A 24251-nucleotide genomic window follows, 5' to 3' on the forward strand; every position below is an offset into this window, starting at 1 on the left:
TCTTTACCAATTTTGGGAATAAAAGGTGTTTTGGTTATTTAATATAATAAACAAAAGCTGTTAAACTTATGTTTAAATTTCCAGTTTAACTTGTAAATCTGTTTTTATTATTATGCATAAATACATACTAATACTTGATCTAATAATTATTGTTTCTGCTCTTTTGTTTGTTTTTTTAAGTGTGCACTTAAAAAACAGCTCAAGTGGCTCCTATTTTTTGAGCTCTTAGAAAAATAGATGGGCTGTCCAGAGTATAATTTAGCAACAAAACACTGCCGGCTGTTTTTTGTTTGTTGAATCAGAAATAGGGCAAATGGCGCACTTTATCCCTTGCTCCCTATTTATGAGTATGTATTTTGAGTTGCCCTTCTACATGCCAGGACTGGCCAAGAAAGAGGAACTGCTGAATCCTGAAAAGATAATTCAGATTAACGTCCTTTTGCCAACGACCGCACCTGCCACTGACTGGCTTGCAAACTCCACACATCCCCTCCCACATTGCTTAAGAATAAGCAGCGCGTCAGTGGCCTTCAGGCATAGGTTGCCGCCTAAAGAAAGACTAGACTTTGCCCTATTCCTCTCATTCCCATCCCCCGCGTGTTCGGGTTCCTAAGGCGAATGTTCGGCACCCGCAACCCTGTACTCTCTGGCTGTCGGTCAGGTCTCGCCCGCTCAGACCCAGAAAGCGATTTCGCCGGGGGGGCGGGGCTGGAGGCCGGGCTAGGCCACGGCCAACCTACGTCCTATTACACCAACCCATCCCAGGGGCAGCCCGCCCCCTGCCGGCCTGCTGCCCAACGCTGGCGCCCGTCTTCGTCAGCGGCCCTGCTCCCACCAATCGGGTGCGAACGCGGCGCCGGCCTCGCCAAGACTTTGCGGCGGGGGGCGGGGCCTGGTGCCTCTATAGGCTGCGGCGGCGTGATTGGCGCCGTCATTACCCAATAGGCACGGGCGAGCGGGCCTTGGGCTGCGCAGGGCCGGGCGGGAACCGCGGCGCGGCAGGCGAAGAGACGCCGAGAAGTGGGCGACATGTTCCAGGGCCCGGAGAGCGAGGGTAGCCGGGCAGGCTCCAGGTGAGGTGCGAGCGCTGGGGCGGGTGGGGCGGGGTGGGGTGCGGCCGACGGGGAGGCCGGCGGGTGATCTCACAGAGCCTCGGCCTACGCGTCGGTGTCGGAAAGATGGATGCACACGCGGGATGTGTCCTCCAGGGTCTCGTCTGAGGGCCGGAGGTGCACCTCCCGCGCGCGTTTATAGTCCATGGCGCACCGGAAAGACGCCGGCCAAGTGGTCTGCTGCTTCGGGGCGGCAGTGCCCGGAGTCCCGACAAGGCGTGTGTGTGCGGACCCGCAGGGAGTGCAGGGCACCCTCCTGGAGTGTGTGCCTGTGCCTGGCGCGCGCGTAGACGGGCTTCGGGCAAAGGTCACCATTCTGGATCCCTCCCCTAATCCCGAACTGCCCCCTAATTCCGCAGCCCGGGAGTCAGACGGAGCCCTCCCCTAATTCCGCAGCCCAGGAGCCAGGTGGTAGGTACCCTCTCCTAATCCTGCAGCCCTAGGATGTAGGTGGTGCCTCCCGTAATCCCGAAGTCCGAGAGGTAGGCGGTACCCTCCCTGCTTTGCTGATGGTGAACCAGGCCGGACTACAAATGACTGAAGCGGAGATCCCATTTCAGGCCTCCATCTGGGCTTCACCACTCCGGAACACACTGTAGCGCGCTTTCTTTCTTTTTTTAACTTTAAAGTGCTCTGTGTGTATTGGAACTCAGATAAATTAGAGTTACCAGAGCTGGCGAGGTCTGTCAAGCCGGTGAGGAGCCAGCTTGCACTGTCGAGTTTCGAGTTTCGGGCGTTCAGTTGCCCAAGAGTTTTCCTTATTGTGAGTTCTGTGGCTCAGCCTCAGAATAGAAGAGGATGTATTTGTGACGACTGTTAAGATAAATACTAACTAAAAATTGCTTCGCTTTGCTAAAAACCCGTGTAAGTTTAGGGGAGTTAGGTCATTATTCATTAATGAAACAATTAGTCATTAATCCATGCAACAATGACGATTCATCACTCAAGTCTGGATCTACACCGATAGGGGGCTAGAAGTTTCCCCTGGAGTGCTCAGGATGAGTCAGGTTTCTGGTACCTGGTAACCTCTGCACAACCACACCGGCTGGGCGAGGGCCTCTTCCTAGCACTTTCTCAGTTGTGTCCATTAAGTACATTCACTCTTTGTTTACACTGCCTGGCACTGGATGCTCAGGAAATGTTGGTTGAATTAACGAATGAGCACCGTGAGTAACACTTGTTATACTGACTTCGAGCTACAGACGTTAGCTTAGCTGCAGAGCGTGTGCTCTTAAGGTAGCACTCCACACTTCTTTGGGAGATTCATTTTTGGAGAGAATATTATGAAAAGGAGAAAAATCTTCCCTTTCAGGACATTGAAGAAGGAAAAGCAGTCTTCTTAATTGGATGATTAAATGTAATTGGAAGCTTCGCATCTGGCTGCCATCTTGAAGGACTTAATTAGCTAGATCTGTACACTTTATTTGACTGTTCAGAGAGGGAGCCAAGTGGTGGCTGTACAATCACCCAGCCGGCTTTTCTTCTCTTAGACCTACGTCTTTTCTTTTTGTGATGAGGGATGATTTTGTGTTAAAGGGATTTTGACTGTAAAAGCAGTTTGCTTTAGCCATCATTAAGGTCTTTCCTTTAAGCTGTAAGGTGCTGCACTGCTTCTCTCTGAACCTGACCAGTCCCCAAAAGCTTTTCTGACACAGGAACAAACTCTTGGGGGACGGGGGAAGACCCCCCCTCTAGGTCTTGTTTTCTCTGTCCCTGCCATAGTGCCTGAGCTGTGTATGTGGCTTTTCTTCTTGTCACATGCCCTTTAGTTTCTCTTGTGTATTTGGACTGTCTTTGTTGGAAGATACTGAAGGGGTAATACAAAAGGGAGAAATAATTGGGAAGCAGCCCCACATTGTGGTTTCGTCTCCAAATGCCGAGCTCACCATATTCCCACTCCCGCCCAATAACTAGTGTCATAGTGATAACTGATGTGAGCCTAGTGAAGCCACATTGAGCTGTGGGGGTCTGTTTTTATTGAAATGGCTGCTTAACTTTTGGTCCCATTTATTTGAGACCCTGTTGGGGCAGCTTGTGCAATTTGCATGACTGCTGCATGGCTGTGAACCCCTCCTGCGTACCCTATTGCCTTTGTGATGGAGATGGTCGCTGCTCCTTCCCGCGGAGCTTGCATGGTAATCTCTGCTGCAGTGTTCTTGGGCACCACTCGCCTTTTCTTCCCTTGTTTTCAAAGTAAAATAAAATTCAGAAAAGTACACAGAATAATAGAATAAGCACTGTATTTTCACCACCCCAACTTAACATTTCGTCATTTCAAATAGCTATCGCTTACCTCCAGTGTCCCAAAGTTGCTCTTTTTTTCTCAGAGATGGCAGGCTCAGTTTGGGCCTCACCTCCTCCAAGAATTTGTCTTTGAGTTCCAGTAACTCTCAGTGCCTCTGACACATAACTCACGGAACACCAAAAACCACCTACGCAAAGCTCTAGCTTTCCTGGTAAACCTAAGGCTTCTTTATTCTCTAGGCCAAGGACTTGGTCTCATCCGTCTTTCTATCCACAGGCTCTGGTGCAGGCAGGCTTGCCAGCGATAGGTGCTCAGGAAACCGATGAGTTGATCTGAATGAAGCAAGGGCGAGAGGCTGAGGAGACTTGGGATATCCAGGAATGTAGAATGTTGAGAGTCAGGAAAGAGCCCTGAGAGCTTTAAATCAAGATGAGTCCACTTTGAATCTGATCTGACAATATGTGGGAACTTGAGGGTTTGAAAGAAGATCCATGTGTCTAATAAGTCAGTAAAATGGGAATTTTAACTCCTGGCAGCATGAGACTAGTTAAATTCAGTTCAGTTCTGAAAATTTGCAGATCTTCATTCCTTCTTTTCAAAGAGATGGCTGTGGAGATCCGAGCATGTTGGACCTGCTGTAGCTAGCCAAGGAGACTGTCATTGTGACCAGGGCTCTGTGACTTATAAATGGGTGCAGGAGTCAGATGGCCTCACCAAGTCCACCAACAAAGTGCATGACCTATGGTCCTTTTAAGCCCTTTCCAATTTAAGTCTGGCTATTGGTTAAAAAAATTTTTATTCTCAAACAGAAGTAATTTTTTTTCCCTTCCTCAAAATCTTAAGGAAATGCTAACTGCTGAACAGGAGTCCACCTTCCCCATCTTCACGAGCAGACGGGGACTCTGAGCACCATTTGCAAGCCTGCCAGTTGCACACTTGGCTTCTGTGTTGTTGAGTGACTGGCTGGCCTGTGGTTCTCTGTCCAGGCTGGGGCTGGCACGCTGTCTGCCCTCTGTAAAGCAGATGAGTGCTTTCTGCAGTCCTGCTTTACAGCCAAGGAATCTGAGAACTCTGTTCACTTTAAATTACAGTGAATGACCAGCTCCCGTTCTAGCCCTTTAAAAGAAACAACATTTTAAAAATTCTATTCTTTTTGTGAAATAAATCGTGGGCAGTGAATGTTTGTATAGCTTTCCAGTGAGGCCTAACCTCGATTTGTAGCTTTCATGGTGTGTCGAGCTCTGCAATTTCATCTATTTCTAAATGTCTACCATCACAGACAGTCCCGTTGCTTAGGACTAGTGAAAGAGCCTGGGCCACTCACCAATTTAAAAATCTATTTCAGTAGGTCCCTCTCTCCTTTAAGATGCATTTAAAGAATCTTTCTAGGTGTTTGAAAAGATGCTGTGAATTCAGTGTGTCACTGCTTTGCTCAAGTAGACCAAACCTCAGGGGGTTTCCGGGCAGAGCTTTGTGAAAATTATATTAATTTTTCAGTTATTTCAATAAAAAGTGGCTCAAGGTCCTGATTGTCTCTTCTGAAATGTCCACTTTAAAACCTCCCAGTTACGCGTGACAGTGTTCCAAAGATGGAGACTTTAGGTAGATACTCCTGTTGGTGGCTGAGCAGTGGCAATGCCACTGTTGTCTGTGGGTGTTTAATGAAAACTAACCCTCGTAGAAGGCTAGTGTGTTTCAGAGGTGACACTCGTTGCATATATGTGATCTGAAACGAGCAATGGTGCTGGCAGGTGTGGTCTCTGATTCTCGATGTTGAACATTTCACTGTTCATACCAGACATAAGGACTGGAGATGATTAGCCTGATATAACTTCCCAGGACTCACCTGCATTAATGTTGTGGACACTCTGCATGGTGCAAGCTGACACTTTCCAATAGAAATGTGAGCCACATAAGGAATTTTAAGTTTTCTAGTAGCCACATTTTAAAGAATAAAAAGAATCAGGAAAATTAATTTTAGTAGATCTAATTCAACCTAATGTGTACAAAAGCACTGTTTCAACATATGATCAATATAAAAGAAGATTAAAGAGAGATTTTGCCTTTTCGTCTTCGCAATCTGGCATGTAGCCTACACTTAACAGCACATCTGAGTCCTTATTACCACACCAAGTGCTCACTAGCCACAGTGGCGGCCCTTCTGAAGGCCCAGCTCTGGGGGTCAGGCTTGATCTAGATAAATGGTATGCTGTCCCCCTCTTTTTTTCCTCTGGAGGCTTTTAAGAGAGGCATTAGGGCATAGTCTGAGCTCTAGATCCAGATTGCCTGGGCTTGGATCTGGCTCTGCTACTCCCTGTGTGATCTGTCTTGTGATTTCTCTCTATCGCCGACTCATCATCTGTGAAAAGAATGCCTGCCTTAGAGGGTTGTTTTGTAAGGTCTTTGGAACAATAGCTGACATATCCTAAGCACTTAGCAAATGTAAGCTCCAGCATTAAATACCACTGAATGTGTTTATAATATTAAACACTACTGTATACGAATGAAAATTTGTATTAAACTCTACTGAATGTGGCTCAGTTGGCTTGTTTTAAGGATACTTTAATTTACTTATAAGAGTATAAGAGGTCCCAGGAATAATTTCAAGAGTATTTACATTTCCAGAGAGTTTTTGGCATAACCAAGACTTGCAAAGGAAACTTTTAAGGGACTCTTAAGGGCAGTAAAGGAAGTTTGCCATATGGCTGTCTGTAAACTTGTTGCATCAATATAAAATAATTGCAGTGTGTAATTTTTCCATAGACATTAAGAAAGTACATGTGCCCTGTCTAGTTAGTTACGGACAGTGAGGTCCAGGTCAGCCATCCGTCACTCATACCTGCTGTCTCCTTGCAGGGCCATGAAGCCCCCAGGAGGAGCATCGAGCGATCTTTTTGGAAGTTCAGAAGAAGGTGTGCCTTCAAGCAGGCCCAACAGGATGGCATCGAATATTTTTGGACCAACCGAAGAAACTCAGAACATGCCTAAGAGGACCAACCCCCCAGGTACCAGGCCTTGGTGATTCATTCATCCTTTGGCCTCTGCCTGTTCTTTTTTACGCTGCTCTTTCGATAAAAATTTCTTTTCTTTATGTTGATCCTTTCCTATATTTTCTGGTACAGGTTATCTCTTGCCATCAGAGTTCCAGAATGTGAGGAAAGTTTTTTCCTGACTTTTACTTTCTGTCTTGAAGGTGGCTCGATCATTCTCGAATTCTCCCTCATCGGTCACCAGACACTGACTAGGTACAGGCACTGAGGAAGCCAAGGCGATGGTGGGGTTCTGGCTTCTGCCAGAGGGGGCTCCCCTACTTGTCTCATGGCGTCCTTGAGGTTCCTGAAATTGCATGTAGATTGTGCATTTAAACTTTATTTTTAAGGAAGGGTGGTATTTTTAATCAGATTGTTGGAGGGATTGTAACTCTAAAAAAGGGTGACTTTGTCTAGCACAGATATGTACAGCTCTTACCCCACATCCTGGTGGCTATCTTAGAGCAATGTTTCTCTCGGTTGAGGGACCACACAGGGCTAGTGGCCATACCTACAGAAGCTCTCCCTTGTCTGTATCCATGAGGAATAGCAAGGTTTGTTCCATCCTTAAAGATCTGAGAGGCCAGACACAGGAGTCAGTATTTCAGACAGATAATGAAATCGAGCAGAACCAGAGCTAGAGCTGCTCGCTCCCCACCTCAGTTCGGGGTACACATAATCTTTGACCAGACCTAGAGGAACAGGAGCAGTGGATGCAAAAGTTAGTGTTTTTGTTTGTTTGGTTGTTGGGGGCGAGTTGGGGTGGAGGTAGAAGATTCATGTTTGGGATATAATTATGAGTAGAAAAGCAGGTGGTTTTACTAAGTGAGTAACGTTCTCAGCATATCCAGTTTATGGGTGTCGGGCCAGGAGTGCTTAGCCCTGCACACCCTTTGTACCAATGGCAGCAGGACGATGGGTCGCATGGCAGATAGAATCAAAGCTGAGGCATCTGAAGATGGATGAACCAGCTCCCTTGGCCCTGGCTCAGCAGAGTGCGTGTCTGGAGTGCTCCCTGGGGTGTCGGGTTCCCTGGAAAGTGTGGCAACTTGGGGGCATTGCTGCTTTGCCAGTCCCTCAGACTCACATGATATCCCAGCTCTAGTGCCCAGTGGGCAGCTCTTGACCAGAGAGTGAGAAAGCCTCTGTTTTACGTGTAGTCACAAGGTGTTATCGACAACCAATGTGACTCCCCATGTTGAGCTCCTGCTTCCTGTGGTCCTGTTGTTTGGGGTTTGTTTTCTGTCCTGCCAAGTGCTCTTGAAAATTATCTGTGATAAATTCTCAAGGGAAGCCCGAAAGGGAAAACTGCTAGCTGTGCCTTCCACCCCAGACCTAAACTCCTGCCCTTGTTTCATTATTTAGTCTTACAGACTTAGCCCCACAGCCCTCCAACGAGAGGGTGTCATTGAGAAAAGTGTGCAGGACAGAGCGTGTGACTTATATCGTGAGTCACTGAAAATTTACCAAGGATTGTCATAACCAGTGTTGCCTTTATTCTTCATTCGTGTGCTTAGCTCGTCGCCTGGTTTAGATCTTCTACAAATTGTTTTTCCTGTTCTAACAGTGAGGATTAATGATACGTGTGGATTGTTTCATATTTGCCAGGGACTCTGCTCAATGCTTTGCGTGTATTCATTTGGTTCTCTCTACAACCCTTGGAGGTCGGTGGTGTTACGCTCTTAGAGGATGAAACTGAGTCTTGGGAGGTCCCGAGCACTGGCATGCTAAGACCCACAGGCTTTTCCTGACTCCAGAGCTCCACACTTAACCTCCTGGGATACGTTTCTCAAAATGGAATTGCCGTATCAGTTTAAAGGACTGATAGATACTTCCAACTAGTCTTCTATGGGTGGCCCAGTTTTCATTGTGACGTTTGTGATGCTGCTCTCCACGCTCTGCCAACATATTGTCTTTTGCAATTTGGTTCTTTAAAAAGTGTGTCTTGAATTTATTTATGAGTGGCTCGAGCATCTTTTCCGTCTTCAAAGCTGAATTCATCTTTCAGATAAAATGTTGAGTAATAGTCCCGCAGTGTGACTATATGTAAAGCTCAAAGACAACTATATTGTTTAGGGTTAGAAAACTATACAAGAAATAACAAGTTTGTGGTTTCTAGAAAATTCAGTTGTGTGGTGACTTGGGGTGATGGGGAAGGAATACATGGGTTTCTGGGAGCTGGGAGCATCTCTACAGTGGTAATTACATGGATGTTTGCTTTGTTTTCATTTGTGGTAGTTGTGTCTTACAAACTTTGCTCTGCTACATTTCACAATTTAAAAAATGTTTCTAAATGAGCAGTGCTTCTAGCCAAAACCTTCACATTGAGTTACTTTTAGCTTCCATTTTTTAAAAAGCTGAATATGTATTTTTAAAACACTTTACTTAAGCATAACCAAAAACAACACAATGAGGGGATGGCCTCAAGCGGTCGGTTTTCTCTACTTTGTGGTCTAGACATTTTTGCTAAGAACACACCGTTAATAGCAACAGCCCAGCAGCATTACTGAAGGCCTAACCACTTCACGTGTATTATTAACTCAGGTATCTCACCAATGACCCCAGATGGATACTGTTATTACTTATTATCTTGTTAGAGTTGAGAAAATGGAGACAAAAAAAGATTGAGGCTCCTTATGCAGGCTCACACAGTAAGTGACTGAGCAGGGACTCCAGCCAGCAGTATGGCCACAGAACACCTGCCTATAACACTGTGTTGTGCTGGTTCTCCAGCCCAAGGGTTTCCAGCTTGGGGTCTTTAGCTCCCAGGGAGGTCCATGGCCAAGATTCAGAAGGTTTGTAATCACAGAACAGGAACCTGTTCCTGACGGGACAGGAACATGTGTGCACATTTTCCCACAGAGCATTCCCACTTCTTCTCTGTTCTCCCACCCCAAAAAGACAGGGAACCCTGCTTCCTGTTTCTATGCTTTTATGTGTCCCCCAGAAGCCTGGCATCCCAGAAGGCCACACTGCTTCAGACTGCACTCTGGCAGTGGGAGTCTGAGGGCTCTCGAGTACCAGCCCCAGTGGAGCCTCCTCCTTTGGAGCTCACACGGAGCTCGTCATCCACGTGCTTAAGGTGCTTGGGGCCTTCTGTCAAAATGGTGGGTTACTACAGCCAAGAAGGGACTGCTTAAAATATAATTTCTTGATAAAATACTAAACTCTAAAAAGAACACATTAAGCAGTTCTTAAGCCCCTGCACTCCATCCAGCCCATTCCCTGCACACACACAGCCTCTATAGATAACCACTTTTTTATGGGGGTGGGGGGAGTGGAGTAAGTACTTTATTTATATACAAGCAAAAAAGAATACCCCCCTCTTTTTTTTTTTTTAGTCACTTCAAAGCATTTAATTTGGTTATTATTAAAATAATCATTTTAGTTTTGCATTCAAGTTTCAGTAGTTTACATAATACTAAATTCAACTTTATAATTATATAAATACAAATGACATAAATATGTTTGGTACAAATCCAGCTGTACCCCCCTCTTTTTACCTTAAGACATTGTGTGCTATATAGATTGTTTTGCACCTCTTTTCACTGAACAGTTTGTCCAGTGCATAGAAAATATAACCAACATTTATTGAGCGTCTGTGTCCCAGGCATTGTTCTAAGCATTTGACATGAGCTACAGTAAGTCATTGAATCCTCTCACGCATCTGTGAAGAAGGTCGTTGTATGATCCCCACTCTACATATGAGGAATTTGGGGCACAGGAGGCCAGGGAACTTGTGTACGGTTGTATGGCTGGTTAGTGGAACGCATCTTCTTTCCTCCTGTAAGATTATACCTTCTTGCTGCATCGGGGCCATGACTGTATTGGCCCCACCTCCACTGAGCATAGCGCTCAGGAAAGGAGGTGCGTGGTGATTGCTGAGTGGAGAGGTGACCCATTGGTATCGTATGGTAGCCATCTTTCTGCTTAATGCAGGCATTTACTTTTTTTTTTTAAGATTTTATTGGAGAATTGGGGGAGGGGAACAGCGTTGGGAAATTGGGGCAGGGGAACAGACAAGTTTCTGTCCTTTTGTTCTTCAGTCTAATTATGGAGGACGTCGCTTCACTGGCCCATGTTGGTATTGTGATCATTGTGCTCTTCCCTGCTGAGGCAGTCGCTCCCCGGCCATTGGACGGCAGCTCACAAAAGTGCACGCCAGTTGCCGGCCAGCCCCACTACAGCCCATGCCGTTGCCGGCGACTCACAGCAGCCCAGCTCCAGTTCGAGCTGTTGTTCACCATCTTAGCTGTACGGGCACAGTGGCACTGGCCCTCATGTGGGATCCGAACCGGGGCCCTGCTGCTCAGAGCTGGCGTCCCAAGCCAGCTCTTAACCAATGCGCCACTTGGCCAGCCCAGGCGTTTACTTTTCATGTCCAGGCCTTAGTCATCAGCTTATAAGAAGTTACATCTTGGATGTATATTTTCATTATGGCTTATCAAATCACTTATATTATAGTTGGCAGCAAAGATGTTAAATGTCTGTGATTTACTGACATATCTAGTTGTCACCAGAAGTTCCAGCCACAATGAGGTCAGAGAATGACTAATAAATGCATGTTATTTTCCAGATTACAGGTTTGCCTGTAATGGGGCATGTTATTCAGTTCTGTCTGACCTAAAAATTTTGCAGCTGTTTGCCTTTAATGTATTAAAGAAGGTTTTCATGGGTTTAGTGAAGAAGATTCTTCAACAGGAAAGCATGAAAATTCCCAAGTTAAGGAAATGCTAGAGGGGAAAATACTGTTCTATGCCATCTCACTATCTTGCCTCTAAAGGCCAGCCCCTTTCAGCTCAGTTCTAGAAACGAAATTTCCAGCAGACCCTTAGTGAAGGGACTGAGTTTGATGTAGAGCTTGAGGGATCCTATCATCCCTAAACTCAGAACTGGACTAGGTGTTACTATGAGAGGAGCTCTCTGACATAAGGAATATGGAGGCAGGAGCAGGTGGGTGTTACGGGTTGCTCACTGTTCTGTGATTCTTTCTACAGGGGGCAAAGGAAGTGGTATCTTTGACGAATCAACGCCTGTGCACACTCGACAGCGTCTGAACCCACCTGGTGGGAAGACCAGTGACATTTTTGGGTCTCCAGTCAGTGCCACTTTGCCCTTGGCACACCCAAACAAACCTAAGGTATGGACTACACCCAGGTAGCAGACATGAAAGTAAGCAAAGCAAGCACGGAGCCAAGTTCTCTTTTCAAAGGCGCCGAGGCCGTTGGGACATGTTATTAGAAAGAGACAAGATGGGTGACGTTGTTTTTCCCAGGTGCAGTCATTAGTCCTTGAGTTTCGAAGCTCCCCTGAGTCATCAGAAAAATAGATTCCAAACTTGTGATGACTGAGCCCTCGGGGAAGCCGTCTTGGTGTGTTGGCAGCAGCGACTGCCCACTGCAGATAGGCTGAGGGGTAGAGAGAATAGTTATACAATTGCACATACAACGGAGGAGTTCACATTTCATAAAATTGTCACTATTTTTAGTGGTCATGAGTAAGTACAACTGCATTGTATGATGAAGTTGTGGATCTAGGCGGTGATCATCAGTGGCTGCTAACACAAAACAAGAGACAACCAAAAACTATGGGTCTCACGATAGAAGGCCATCCTGGACCACCTTTGAATTCTTGTCAAGAAAGCAGGCTTGAATCAGACCAAACCTCATATTAGTCGACACCACAGGGATTCAATCAGCATAATCCAAAATATAGGAAATTCCCTAGCAGTCAGGAGAGAGAGAGAGCCTAATGATTACAAAAAGGCTTAACTGCAATCCCTTTTAAAGTCTCAACAGTGCTTTTGTTGAAAAAATGGAAAGACCCATCTTAAAATTCACATGGAATCTTAAGGGACCTCAAACAACCAGTCTTAAAGAGCAAAGTAGGAGGCTCACTCTTCCCAATTTCAAAACTTACTCCAGTAATCAAAACAGCGTGACAATGGCATAAAGAATAGACATACAGACCAGTGGAATAGAATTGAGAGCCAAGAAATAAGTTCTCACATCTATGATTAATTATGTCGACAGAGCTGCCAAGATCATTCCATGGGGGAAAGAACAGCCTCTTCAACAAATGGTGAAAAATTGGATATGCACATGGAAAAAAAAATAATGAAGGCAGACCCTTACCTTTTACCATATACAAAAATTAAAAATGGATCAAAGACCCAAATTTAAGGGCTAAAACTATAACATTTTTAGAAGAAAATATAGGGACAGATCTTCATGATCTTAGATTTAACAGTGGTTTCTTAAATATGACACCAAAACCACAGGCAACAAAAACTTAAACAAATAAATTGGACTTTATTAAAATTAAAATCTTTTTGTATATGAAAAGATACTATCGATGCAGCATTTTTTTTTTTCAAGATTTTTATTGGGGAATTGGGGGAAGGAGAACAGACAAGTTGCTGTTGTTCTTCAGTCTAGTTGTGGAGGACGTTGCTTCACTGGCCCAAGTTGGCACCATCATTGCGCTCTTCCCAAGCGAGGCAGATCAGTCGCCGGCTTCTGGACCGCCACTCACTGCAGCTGCTGGCCGCTCACACTGGCTGCTGGCTACATACGGTAGCCCATGGCAACCCACTGCCACTGAGGCTGTAGCCTACGCCGTCGCCGGCAACTCACGGCAGCCCAGCTCCAGGTTGAGCTGTTGTTCAGCATCTTAGCTGTGGAGGGCAGTGTCACTGGCCCTCATATGTGGGCTCCGAACCGGGGCCCTCTGGCGTCCCAAGCCAGTTCTTAACCATCGCGCCACTCGGCCGGCCTGATCAATGCAGCATTATTTATAGTAGCCAAGATGTGGAAACAATCTAAGTGTCCATCGATAGGTGAATGGATAACGAAGTGCATATATATAATGGAATATTACTCCGCCATAAAAAAGAATAAAATCTTGCCATCTGCAACAACATGGGTGGACCTAGAGGGTGTTATGCTAAGTGAAGTAAATCAGACAGAGAAAGAAAATACCACATGATTTCACTTATGTGTGGAATCTAAAAAACAAAATAGTGGAGTACAGTGTGGGAGTGGAGTCAAGGGAATTGTAATAGATATGTATGATATTGCGGGGGGGGAAGTGGGGCGGCGGATTGAGGGAGGGGGGTTGTCACCTCAAGGGGTAAAAAGTATAACTATTCCACTGTGTTGTACAGCTGAAACTAATTCTAAAAAATGTGTATTTCACAATAAAAAATAATTAAAAAAACAAAACAAAAGAAATGAACAAACAAAACATAAACTCTTAGATACAGAGAACAAATTGATGATTGTCAGATGGGAAGGGGGTTGGGGTGATGGGTGAAAAGGTGAAAGGGGTTAAGAAGTACAAATTACCAGTTATAAAAATAGTCATAGGGATGTAAAGTACAGCATAGGCGATAGAGTCAGTACTGTGTAATAACTATGTATGCCATCAGATGGGTAATAGACTTATCAGGGTGATTTATATACCTTCTAAGGTATAGAAATGTCTAATCATTATGTGGTACACCTGAAACTAATAATATTGTATGTCAACCGTAATTGAAAAATAAATTTAAAAAAAAACCCCACTATCAAGAGAATGAAAAAACAACTCATAGAATATTTGCAAATCAGATATCTAATAAAGGGTTGCTATCCAGACTATATAAAGAATTCCTACAGGGGGAAGAGCCAAGATGGCGGAACAGTTAAGTTATAGTGAAAAAAAAAATAGCGCTATTGATGTAGCGATAAATAAATCAAAAAGTAGAAAATTAAAGAAAAAAAACTCCTACAACCAGACGACAAAAAGGCAACCTGATTCAAAAATGGGCAAATGATTTGAATAGACCAGGGGTCGGCAAACTTGAGACAGAAGAACCGCCAGGGGTCAGCAAACTGCAGCTCGCGAGCCGCAGACTCTAAAGTAAAATTGAAAATGAAAATAAAACTATCATAGTTTCATTTGTAAAATTTTTATAGATATTATTCACATTATGTAAAAGTGTATGTGATTATGTAAAAATATATTTATGGCTCTTGAATAATTTTTAAATTGTTGTGAGGGACAGGATTGGCTCTTCCAGGAGTCAGCAAACTTTTGAGACGGAACGTACACAAAGCCACATTTGGCTCTCGAGCCAGTTTGCCAACCTCTGGAATAGATATTTCCTCAAAGAAGATGCACAAGTGGCCAATCAACACATAAAAAGGTGCCCAACATCCTTAGTCATTAAGGAAACACACATGAAAACCACAGTAAGGTACCACTTCACACCCACTAGCATGGCTATTATCAAAAAGCAGAAAATAACAAATGTTGGTGAAGATATGGAGAGATCGAAACCCTATACAGTGCTGGTGGGAATGTAAAATGGTACAGCCACTGTGGAAAATAGTGTGGTGGCTTCTGAAAAAGTTGCACTTAGAATTAGAATTTACCATATGATCCAGCTATTCCACTCTTAGGTGTATACCCCCAAGATTTGAAAACAGGAACTTAAACAGATACTTGTACATCTGCTTTAATAGCATTATTTACAGTAACCAAAAGGTGGAAACAACCCAAGTGTCCATCAACAGATGAATGAATAAACAATGTATTATACACATATAATGAGATATTATTCAGCCATAAAAAGGAATGACGTTCCTGATACATGGAGGACCAGGGTGAGCCTTATAAACATTTCCAACTATTCTGAAATTTGACGAGGTGTTAGACCTTTAAGGAATTGTTAATTTTTGCAGTTGTGAGAGTGTTGTTATGGTTATTTATTTTGTTTTTTATTGGGGAATTGGGGGGATGGGAACAGTGCTGGGGAACCGGGGGGAGGGGAACAGACAAGTCGCTATCGTCTTGCCCCTCATTCCAGCTGTGGAGGACGTTGCCTCACTGGCCCAAGTTGGCACTATCATTGCGCTCTTCCTAGGCGAGGCAGATCAGTCGCCGCCTTCTGGACGGCCGCACACTGCGGCTGCTGGCCGCTCACGCTGGCTGCTGGCTACACACCGTAGCCCATGGCAACCCACTGCCACAGGGGCTGCAGCCTACGCCGTCGCCGGCAACCCAGGGCAGCCCAGCCCCAGGTCGAGCTGCTGCTCAGCATCTTAGCTGTAGAGGGCAGTGTCACCAGCCCTCATATGTGGAATCCGAACCGGGGCCCTCTGGCGTCCCAAGCCAGTTCCCAACCATCATGCCACTCGGCCGGCCCATGGTTATTTTTTAAAAGGGCATTTTTTAGAGCCATATCTTGAAATATTTATGGGTAAATGAAATATCTGGGATTTGCTTTAAAACCATTCCTGAAGTGGGTGGAGGGACTGAGGTTAGGAGACCTGTGGCTGAGGCCTGATGGCACGAGCTGGTGCCATTCTGGCTGCACAGTGGGTTGTGTGGGGGTTTGTGGTGCTAGTCTCTGCACTTTGTGTATGGTTTAAGTTGTCCATAGTAAAAACATTTTTGGAAGTTAAAAATGAACGCAAAGTCATCCATGTCTTGGTTTTCATCCTTCACCTGAATGAGGGTAAAAAGTTTCTGAATCACATATTGACCTGGGTTTGCCATGTTGCAGGACCACATGCTCTTGTGTGAAGGAGAAGACTCAAAATCGGACCTTAAAGGTGAGCTGCTGTTTCCTGTACCTTCACCTGAATGCTCTCCCTTTGGAAGAGTTGCTGGTGCGCCCCAGAGGATGAGGGCGAATACTCCTGTGCTCCTTCCAGGCCAGCTGACAAAAACAAGCAAGGTCGTGTTTATCGCACAGAGGATTTAGTATTTGAAGAAGGCCAGGGAAATGGGCTCAGTTATTTCTGATGAAAGCTTTCCAATTGGTCACCACTGCGTTTTCTTCACTTCTTGTCATTTCTAATCAGCCTCGGCCTAAGACCAAGGTGTCCTCTTCTAGAAGCCGAGCTTGTATAGGGAAGGGCAGGGATCCAAAGTCTTTATATCCTCGCGACTGAGGGTAGCGCTGGCAAAACTAATGCAGAAGAGAAGGGCATAAAGGGAACAGGACAGGAACAGGGAGAAGGGAGAATGTGAGGTTTCTGGGGAGAACCGGTGCCTCCATCATCCATCAGTTGGGGCGCGAGCCGCCCCGGTGGTGGGGCTGGACGTCAGACTCTGAGCCCCACTGGTTTTCCACACTGATGGGGCACTAATATCGGCCATTTCCCTCAGTTGATGACCAAGATACATGGGAATTAATCACTCAGAAAATCAAGAGTGATAGTGTGAGAAAACCTTGCCGCACCTCGCCCGTTAAGGCAGGTGCCCTCTCTTTTTCATACTCACTTTGAGAAAGTTTGCTTTTTAACCATGAGGTGAAAGAAGGGAATGGAATCCAACAAGCAAGATAAAGCAGTAATGAGCTTATTTAGGAATTTATCAAGGATCGTTAATAGTACTAAACACCCACTTTATGCCCAGTTCCAGAACAGCCTCTGCCAGCCTGTGAGTCTTGGTACAGATTGAAGCCTTGCTCTGTTCCTCTCCTCCCTTTACAGTATGCATGGGTTTTTTTTGTTTTTTGTTTTTTTAATTTTTATTGAGGAACAGTGTGTTTTTCCAGGACTCATCAGCTCCAAGTCAAGTAGTTATTTCAATCAAGTTGTGGAGGGCGTAGCTCAGTGGCCCATGTGGGGATCAAACTGGCAACTTTGGCGTTATGAGCACACGCTCTAACCAACTGAGCTAACCGGCTACCCCCTACAGTATGCATTTCTCGCCAGCTGGTCTATGTCACAGACCTTTCACGTGTACAGTTTGCCCACCCAGGTAATGGGGAACCTCTAATGGTATGGTTTGCTGACTTTGTCCCGCAGCCGCAGTGAGCACCTTGCCCAGAGAAGAGCCGGGTGAGAAAGGCGCCCTGAGGGAAGTGGACCATGCCCAGGAGCCGCAGCCCACGCCCGTGGTTGACAGCCATGAGCCCAGGTTGGGCCCACGGCCGCGATCTCACAACAAAGTCCTGAACCCACCTGGAGGCAAATCCAGCATCTCCTTCTACTAGAGAAGCCATTGCTTCCCCTGTAGCCATACAAGAAACGTGAGAGATAGGATTTCAAATACTATAGTTTCCTTTAGCCCAGAGGAACAGGGGTGGGGACAGGGTCTGTCATGTGTCTGAAGCCGCTGCTCAGGCTCATTGCCACCATGGGAGCCACAGAGGACCTTGCCTTCCAGACTGCCAAGAGACACATCTTTAGGGGGATAAAATGTGACTCCTTGGTGAGAGCTCATTTGTAATTCTGGATGTGAGAGGAACTCTACGATGGCCAGGTGGGGAGCTGGTACAAGGCCACGGGGGACCTGATGAAGTGGGGCATCTTCCATGTCTTTATTTGCATCGGCGTTCCACCAGCCAATTGGGTATCTAGGAATCTTAACACAGCAGCAGAGTTAAAAGCCTTTGAAATTAAGCCAGAAACAACCTGTCTGTTAGGCGTAAGCTGAAACACTTACTGGGTGTCTCTGAATAAATCCCCCCCTCAGTTCCTAATACTGTTTACCTTTCATGGATACCTCTCCGTTCCTGGGACTACCGCTGCTAAACCCCGAGGTCGCCTTTTCACTCAGCCCCAGTGCGTTCTGCAGTGTTTTCTTGAAACATCTTGATTGCTTTTCCTTGGCAGCTGTCAACAAAACCCAAAAAGTTCTCTGTCTTATGCTTTATGGGGAGATTTCATCCCCTGGTCCTCTGACAGGAATCTGACTTTCGCTCCCAAGGTCTGGTCTTAGTCTCTTCATGGACCGGTTTTGCTTGTGAACGGCTCCTTTTTTCTCCTCTTGTCCTCTTTAAGTCTTGGCCTTTGTTTTTCTGCAATAATATGGACAGTTCCTCTATCTGCGAGACCCACTGACATCTGCAAGACTAACTCTCCAGCCAAGTACATCCAGGTAATGGGGCTATTTTAGTCCTTCACTTGTCTTTCTTCCTGTTGACATTGGGAAGAAGAGATGCTTGAGAACCTTGGGTTCTTAGGTTCGAATTTTTAATCATACCTAAAGAGCTATTCTAAAACACCAGCTTTCCATAAGTGAGTATTGACTCTGGTCTGTTTCTGACACATTTCTAGAAAAAAGCCAGTCGCTCACATACACCAAAGAAGAAGAAAAGTTTGCTTAGGCCACCCTTTATAAAGCTTTGCAGAACCTCTGGACCATGTTCAGTTTCCAGAAGAGACTTAGAGACCTTAAGCTAGGAGAAAACTAGTTTGGCAGCAAAACCTCACCTGGCCAATTCCATATTTACCAAAAAAGATAATGGGTTGGCGAGAGTCATGTTGCTTTAATCGGTCAGGCAGACGTTTCTCTCATTCAGCCTCTTAAGGGCTACATTCTATTCACTCGTGTGGTGCTGGCTGTTGCGAGTGCCTACGGAGCTAATAATGCCAGGTGCTAGAACTGTCTTCATCGTTACTAACATTGAGAAAAGCAACAACTGTGTTTAGTTACACTCCCAGCAGCAGGCCGAGACACTTAAGTGCCTGCACGAGCCGCCTGCCAAGCCCCACTTCTTACAGCCCCCACATTGTGGGGATCCGCATGTGGCTTTGTCAACCAAAGAGTTTCCTTCCTTTCAGTTGCCCTGTTGACTCTAGAGCGAAGAAACACTCATTCCATGTGACTTGATCAAGTACTTCCTGTCTCTATCCTTCAAATGGCCGTTTATGAGAAAGCTGTTTGGAATTCAGAGCATTTGTTCCCCCATTTCAAAATGTCATAAATGGTGGTGAGCTTCTAAGCGCAAACACACTAACTTGTTTAACTTACAGTGAAATGTTCTAATGGTGGAAATGGACTGCAATTTATAACTTTTGTTTCCTAATATACAAGAGAATGATTTGTGGATTCCAAATTGGGTTGCCAGGAAGAATCCTGACACTAGTGCTGGCCCTTGGGGCTTCGCCCCCACCCTCACTGTCAGCTGAGTGAGAGAGAGGCTCTCTGGTTCTGTCCACTGGGAGGGATTTCTGGGGTGGAGATGGCAGAAACCTGAGATGAGAAGAGAGGCCTGGGGGAATGAGGAAAACATGGCTATAGCAAGAGCCCGGCAGGAGTGACAGTTCCCTGCCTTCCGTTTCCCCCCATCATCCCCCCGTTTCCCTTTCTGGGGCCATAGGAGTGGGCTTAGAGTGCCTGGGCAGTCTGGTCACCGGAGAGGCAGAAGACAAGTGTGCTCATGTGAGCAGGAATGGGAGTGGTTGTCTGTATTTGGAAGACTTGTTAACTCAGCATCCTGTTCTCAACCTCTAAGCCGCATTGAGAAATTACCAGTCTGTATGTTTATTAAGCCTTAAAAACTTTTTATGTGCATTTGGTGCCAACTTTTTTCTAGAGCTGTATCAAAAACAACAACAAACCTGTACTCACATCACATTGTAATTTTGATAGGAACATTTTGTTACTTTTACAAGGTGGACTTGGGTGTAACAATTGAATTAAACTTAGCAATCATGCACTGAGTCTTTGCCTATTGTGTGTGTGTGCGTGCTCATGTGTGTGCGCGCATACACTTTCCTCAACATCTATCTCCAGAGTGCCTGACCTCTCCATCATTGGTGAAGGGGTTTGCCTTTTTTTTTTTGCCCTTTAGCCAGAGGATGCCCAAATTAATCTTCGCAAAGATTATGGACTTACATTTTTTTCATTTGAAAACCAAAGACTTAGCTTTGAGTAGAAGGAGTGGGAACATGCGAGTGTTCTTTTCAGTTTCTGTAAGTTAATGATTTTTTTTCTCTTCCACCACTTTTTTCCTTCAAAGAACTGAAGGTATTGAGCTTGCCTCCAAGTTGGCTTTGAAATGCTCCAGTGATGAGCCTTGTAATAAATAGATGAGGTGCTGAGCTATTAGCATTTGCCTGTAGGTTCAAGCCCTGTGGAGAAAGCAGGCTGAACACCTTTCTTACATAATAGCTATTTGCATATGTTCTGCCAGCAAACTTAATATCCTTATATACATGATGTGGGTTCAGGATGCTGAAACTTCTCAGATTGCCCACCTGCCCTATAGGAGGCTCCGCGGTTCTGCCTGGTGAATCGGGGCTGACTACGAGGACAGCACTTCAGAAAGAAACCCGACATGAGGTTCCTGGCATGGTCTTGGTTTGTTTGTCTGAAGACATGTTTTGGGAGTGCACAGCTTGTTCCAAGAACTGGAGTAGGCTCTGGCAGCATCACATTACCTATTTGTAGCAGCCACTCCAGGTGCCAGGTGAGCACTGAGGTCTCAGAGTGTCACAACCTATTTGTCTCCAGAGTTAAGCAATGACTAAGTCTGAAAGGACTTAGGGGGTGAGGGCGGGGGAGGTGGAGTGCATAACATCAATGGATTGCCACTTCAAGTCCTGCGCCTTGTTCAGAAATACACTGGCTCTTTTTTATTTTATTTTATTTTTTTAAGATTTTATTGGGAGATTGGGGAAGGGGAACATTGTGTTTTTCCAGAACCCATCAGCTCCAAGTCAAGTTGTCGTCCTTTACTCTAGTTGTGGAGGGTGCAAGCTCAGCTCCAAGTCCAATTGCCACTTTCAGTCTAGTTTGGGGGTGGAGGGTGGTGCAGCCCACCATCCCATGTAGGAGTCAAACTGGCAACCTTGTTAAGAGCACACACTCTAACAACCAACTGAGGTATCCGGCTGCCCCTACACTGGCTCTTTTGATGGAGCATAACTTGTATTATCTTTGTGAATCAAACCTTCTAGGACGTATATACCTCCACTTGTGTTACCCAGTGCATTTCTTCTGCACTCATTATGTTCTTAATACATTGTGGACCAGTGACACAGATTTGCGTCTATATATTTAAATGCCCCATCTTCAGTGTGTTAATCTTTTAAGCATTCTTGGAGATCAAGAATGAAATATTCCTGTTTTATGTGTAACTAAAACGTGCTATCGAAAATTCAGCATTAGGAAGAAATGAGGGACATTACAGGGACCTAGGTGACTTTAGCAGGCATTAGGGGCAGATGTGTGGAAATCAATGCAGAACTTTTGAAACCTGTGTGCTTATCTTAGATTTTAGAATCTTATGAGAAAAAAAGTTGTATTCCAAATTATCATTACAAATCTAAAAGGAAACCTATTAAGTAAATTCTAATTCAGTTAGTTTGAGTTCTCAGAAGTGTTCTAGTTGCATTCTAAAGTAAGTGTAAGGGTGAAATTCAGGGAATCAATAATGCAGTTAGACTTAACTAGTTTGTAGTTTAACTCACTGCATAGCTTCCTATCTAGCCACCTGTAATTGGACTTTGTTTGCAGTTTGATCCATCCTGATATTCACCTGTTTTCTCCTCGTTTCTCCCCTCACTGAGTAACTAAAGGACTCTGTTCCCTTCCTCAAGGCTGCCCATACCTCGTTAATAACCTGGGAAATAGCAATTTCTTAGTCCTCAGGTGCCCAAACACTGGAATCCAATTTACAACTTGCAGTTTTTACTGGTGACACATTCAAGTCCCAGGCCTCGATGGCTGAGTCCGAGTCCAGAGTCCGAAGGTAACATTATCTTCAGACAGACCAGAACCCAGGAAGGGATGTCAAACCTCAAACCTGACTGACTGTCTCCCTCTTTCCTATATAATAAAAAGCTAACTTGAGATTAGTGTAGCTGTCCACTCTCAGACTCTGGGCTCTGCCTGGCGACTCCCACCCTCTGCTGGTGTTTCTCTCCTTACTACCTGAGGCAGCCGTCATCTTTGGATACTGCCATGGGCATGCTCTCTGCCCCAACTTTAATAAAAACTTACTTTGTAGAGTCTGTGAATGCTTTCACCTTGTATGAAGGTCCAGGGGTTAATTACACACCACAACAGTAAGCATCAAGAATTACCCAGCATATCATCTTAAAATTTCATTTTGTCTTAACCAATCTCAGGGAACAAATCTGTCTAATCATGTTAGGAATAAAAACCAATAAAGTTGATGGCCAAGTCAGTTGGCTTCTCATGGTCGCAGGGGCTGCTCTACGACTGCATTTGCTACTTCAGGAATTCAGAGGTCAGTTTCTGAAAAAGGCCTAAGGCTGAAGTCATTCAACATTCCTCAAAACATTCTCAAGCTTTCTCTGTTGCTTGCTTATCAGGAAGAAAACATTTCATCTGTTTGTCCTGGCTCATCTTGAGGATATCAAACGAACAATTCTACATAACATTTATTGCATGCCACCCACCTATTTGCAAGAGTTGGTGTTAAACCCCTTTCATGGATTAGTTTATAACTAGTAAGTTGGTAATATTTTTAGGTTCAGTTTTACAGGCTTGGAAATGGAAATTTAGGATGATTCATGTACTTAATTAGGATCAAAAGCCAGGCAATCGGAATCAGACTGAAACTTCAGTTTATCCTTTAGTGGGCGGGTGAGCATCCATACAGCAAATTAAGCTGTAAGGGGGAAATGTGTGTGATAGCGTTGAGGGCAAGTTCACTGATTTGGTGCAATCAGTTTAGGATGAGAGGGTCCTATCAATTGGGATGAACTGACCTTGAAGCATTTCATTAGGTGAAAGGCAGGGGTGAGAGCATTTCTGTTAGCATTATGCTGTCACTAATGGACTTTTTTTTTTTTTAATTAGAATTCACACTACCAGTGTGGCCTCCAAGCTGAAAGTTTAAGTCTTGGGTGCATGCTGTAAGAAAATCAAATGGGACAAATAGAAATTTAAAATATAACCATTGACATTTAAAACTCAATGGATGAGTTAGAAAGCTAACACACAGCTTAAGTGGAACTGGGAAATCTGAAGAAGTGACACAAAATAAAGGACATGGAAGTGGACTAAATGAAAGCTTGTTACTGGATTTTAGGATGAGATGGACAGCTTGCATTTAACAGGAATCCCGTAAGAGACAGTGAATTGTAGATGCACTATTTGAATCGAAACTATGAGTGCTTACTGTGTGGGATGGTGCACTACTGTGTAGTAAAACTGAAGGTAAATCAACAAAACACGTAACCAGGTCAGCACGAGTCACCTCTGGAGGGGTGCACAAAGATAATGTCCGTTTCTCAGTGGGGGAGGATGGGCACATGGATGCTCGTTTGTTTTTAAACCGTACACAATCGTCTATATATGCTCTTGGGACATATGATAAGTCACTAAAAGTCCGGGTAGGCGACTGAGAGCTGCGGGGAAACTCGCTAAAGGTGACACGAGCTAGCGAATAGCATCGCTAACAAGCCTGACCGGAAGTGTACCCTGCCTAGCTCCGCCGAGCTTCCGGCCCAGAGACCAGCCTCCTCGTACGTCACGGCCCCTGCGACCCCTAGTGGCGCGGCGCCGTGAGGCTGCGGCGAGACCGGCGGACACCACCCCCTCTGAGCCGGCGGGCGGGACTTCCGGCAGCTGAGTGACGGGCGCAGCATCAGGACCAGCAGCTACGGCGGCGGCTGAGCCCTGAGGCGACAGCGGCTGCGGCTGAGGCGACGGGCCGCGGACTACGGGCAGCCGGGGCGAGCGCGCCGGCAGACAGTGAGCCGCGCTGGCGGCGGCGGTAGCCGCGATGATGGAGATCCAGATGGACGAGGGCGGCGGCGTGGTGGTGTATCAGGATGACTACTGCTCCGGCTCGGTGATGTCGGAGCGAGTGTCGGGCCTGGCGGGATCCATTTACCGCGAGTTCGAGCGCCTCATCCACTGCTACGACGAGGAGGTGGTCAAGGAGCTCATGCCGCTCGTGGTCAACGTGCTCGAGAACCTGGACTCGGTGCTCAGCGAGAACCAGGAACATGAGGTGGAGCTGGAGCTGCTGCGCGAGGACAACGAGCAGCTGCTCACCCAGTACGAGCGCGAGAAGGCGCTGCGCAAGCAGGCCGAGGAGGTGCGTGGGCCGGCCGCGCAGGGGACCCGCCCGGGGACCGTGTACTCCCCGCCCCGCCCGGGGCC

At 45.7% G+C, this 24251-nt stretch overlaps 2 protein-coding genes across 17 annotated transcripts in view; both read left to right on the top strand.

The window, feature by feature from the left end:
• The first annotated feature begins 959 nt into the window (after nt 1-959).
• Nucleotides 960-19831, top strand: JPT2 (Jupiter microtubule associated homolog 2). Of its 2 annotated transcripts, none has more exons than XM_019648852.1 (5): nt 960-1073; nt 6214-6362; nt 11384-11526; nt 15937-15985; nt 17189-19831. In XM_019648852.1, exons 1-5 carry the CDS (start codon nt 1030-1032, stop codon nt 17374-17376), a joined length of 573 nt encoding a protein of 190 aa, XP_019504397.1. In that variant the 5' UTR covers nt 960-1029; the 3' UTR covers nt 17377-19831. The 2 variants fall into 2 exon arrangements, with proteins under 2 accessions (XP_019504397.1, XP_019504398.1); XM_019648853.1 differs by having other exon boundaries at nt 990-1078.
• Nucleotides 19832-23702: 3871 nt separating this feature from the next.
• MAPK8IP3 (mitogen-activated protein kinase 8 interacting protein 3) overlaps nt 23703-24251 on the top strand; it is a 51717-nt gene continuing 51168 nt past the window's right edge. For all 15 annotated transcript variants that reach the window (XM_019648584.1, XM_019648589.1, XM_019648586.1 and 12 more), the window contains exon 1: nt 23703-24186. In XM_019648584.1, coding sequence (XP_019504129.1) covers nt 23869-24186 — 318 coding nt within the window. In that variant the 5' untranslated portion in view covers nt 23703-23868. The remainder of the gene's footprint in view (nt 24187-24251) is intronic.

The sequence above is a fragment of the Hipposideros armiger genome, unplaced genomic scaffold, assembly GCF_001890085.2.
Source record: "Hipposideros armiger isolate ML-2016 unplaced genomic scaffold, ASM189008v1 scaffold_126, whole genome shotgun sequence".
NCBI lineage: Eukaryota > Metazoa > Chordata > Mammalia > Chiroptera > Hipposideridae > Hipposideros > Hipposideros armiger.

Coding starts and splice junctions, on each gene's coding strand:
- JPT2 (XM_019648852.1), top strand. CDS start 1,030: ATGTTCCAGGGCCCGGAGAGCGAGGGTAGCCGGGCAGGCTCCAG. Junction 1,074..6,213: donor GGTAGCCGGGCAGGCTCCAG/GTGAGGTGCGAG, acceptor GTCTCCTTGCAG/GGCCATGAAGCCCCCAGGAG. Junction 15,986..17,188: donor CTCAAAATCGGACCTTAAAG/GTGAGCTGCTGT, acceptor TTTGTCCCGCAG/CCGCAGTGAGCACCTTGCCC.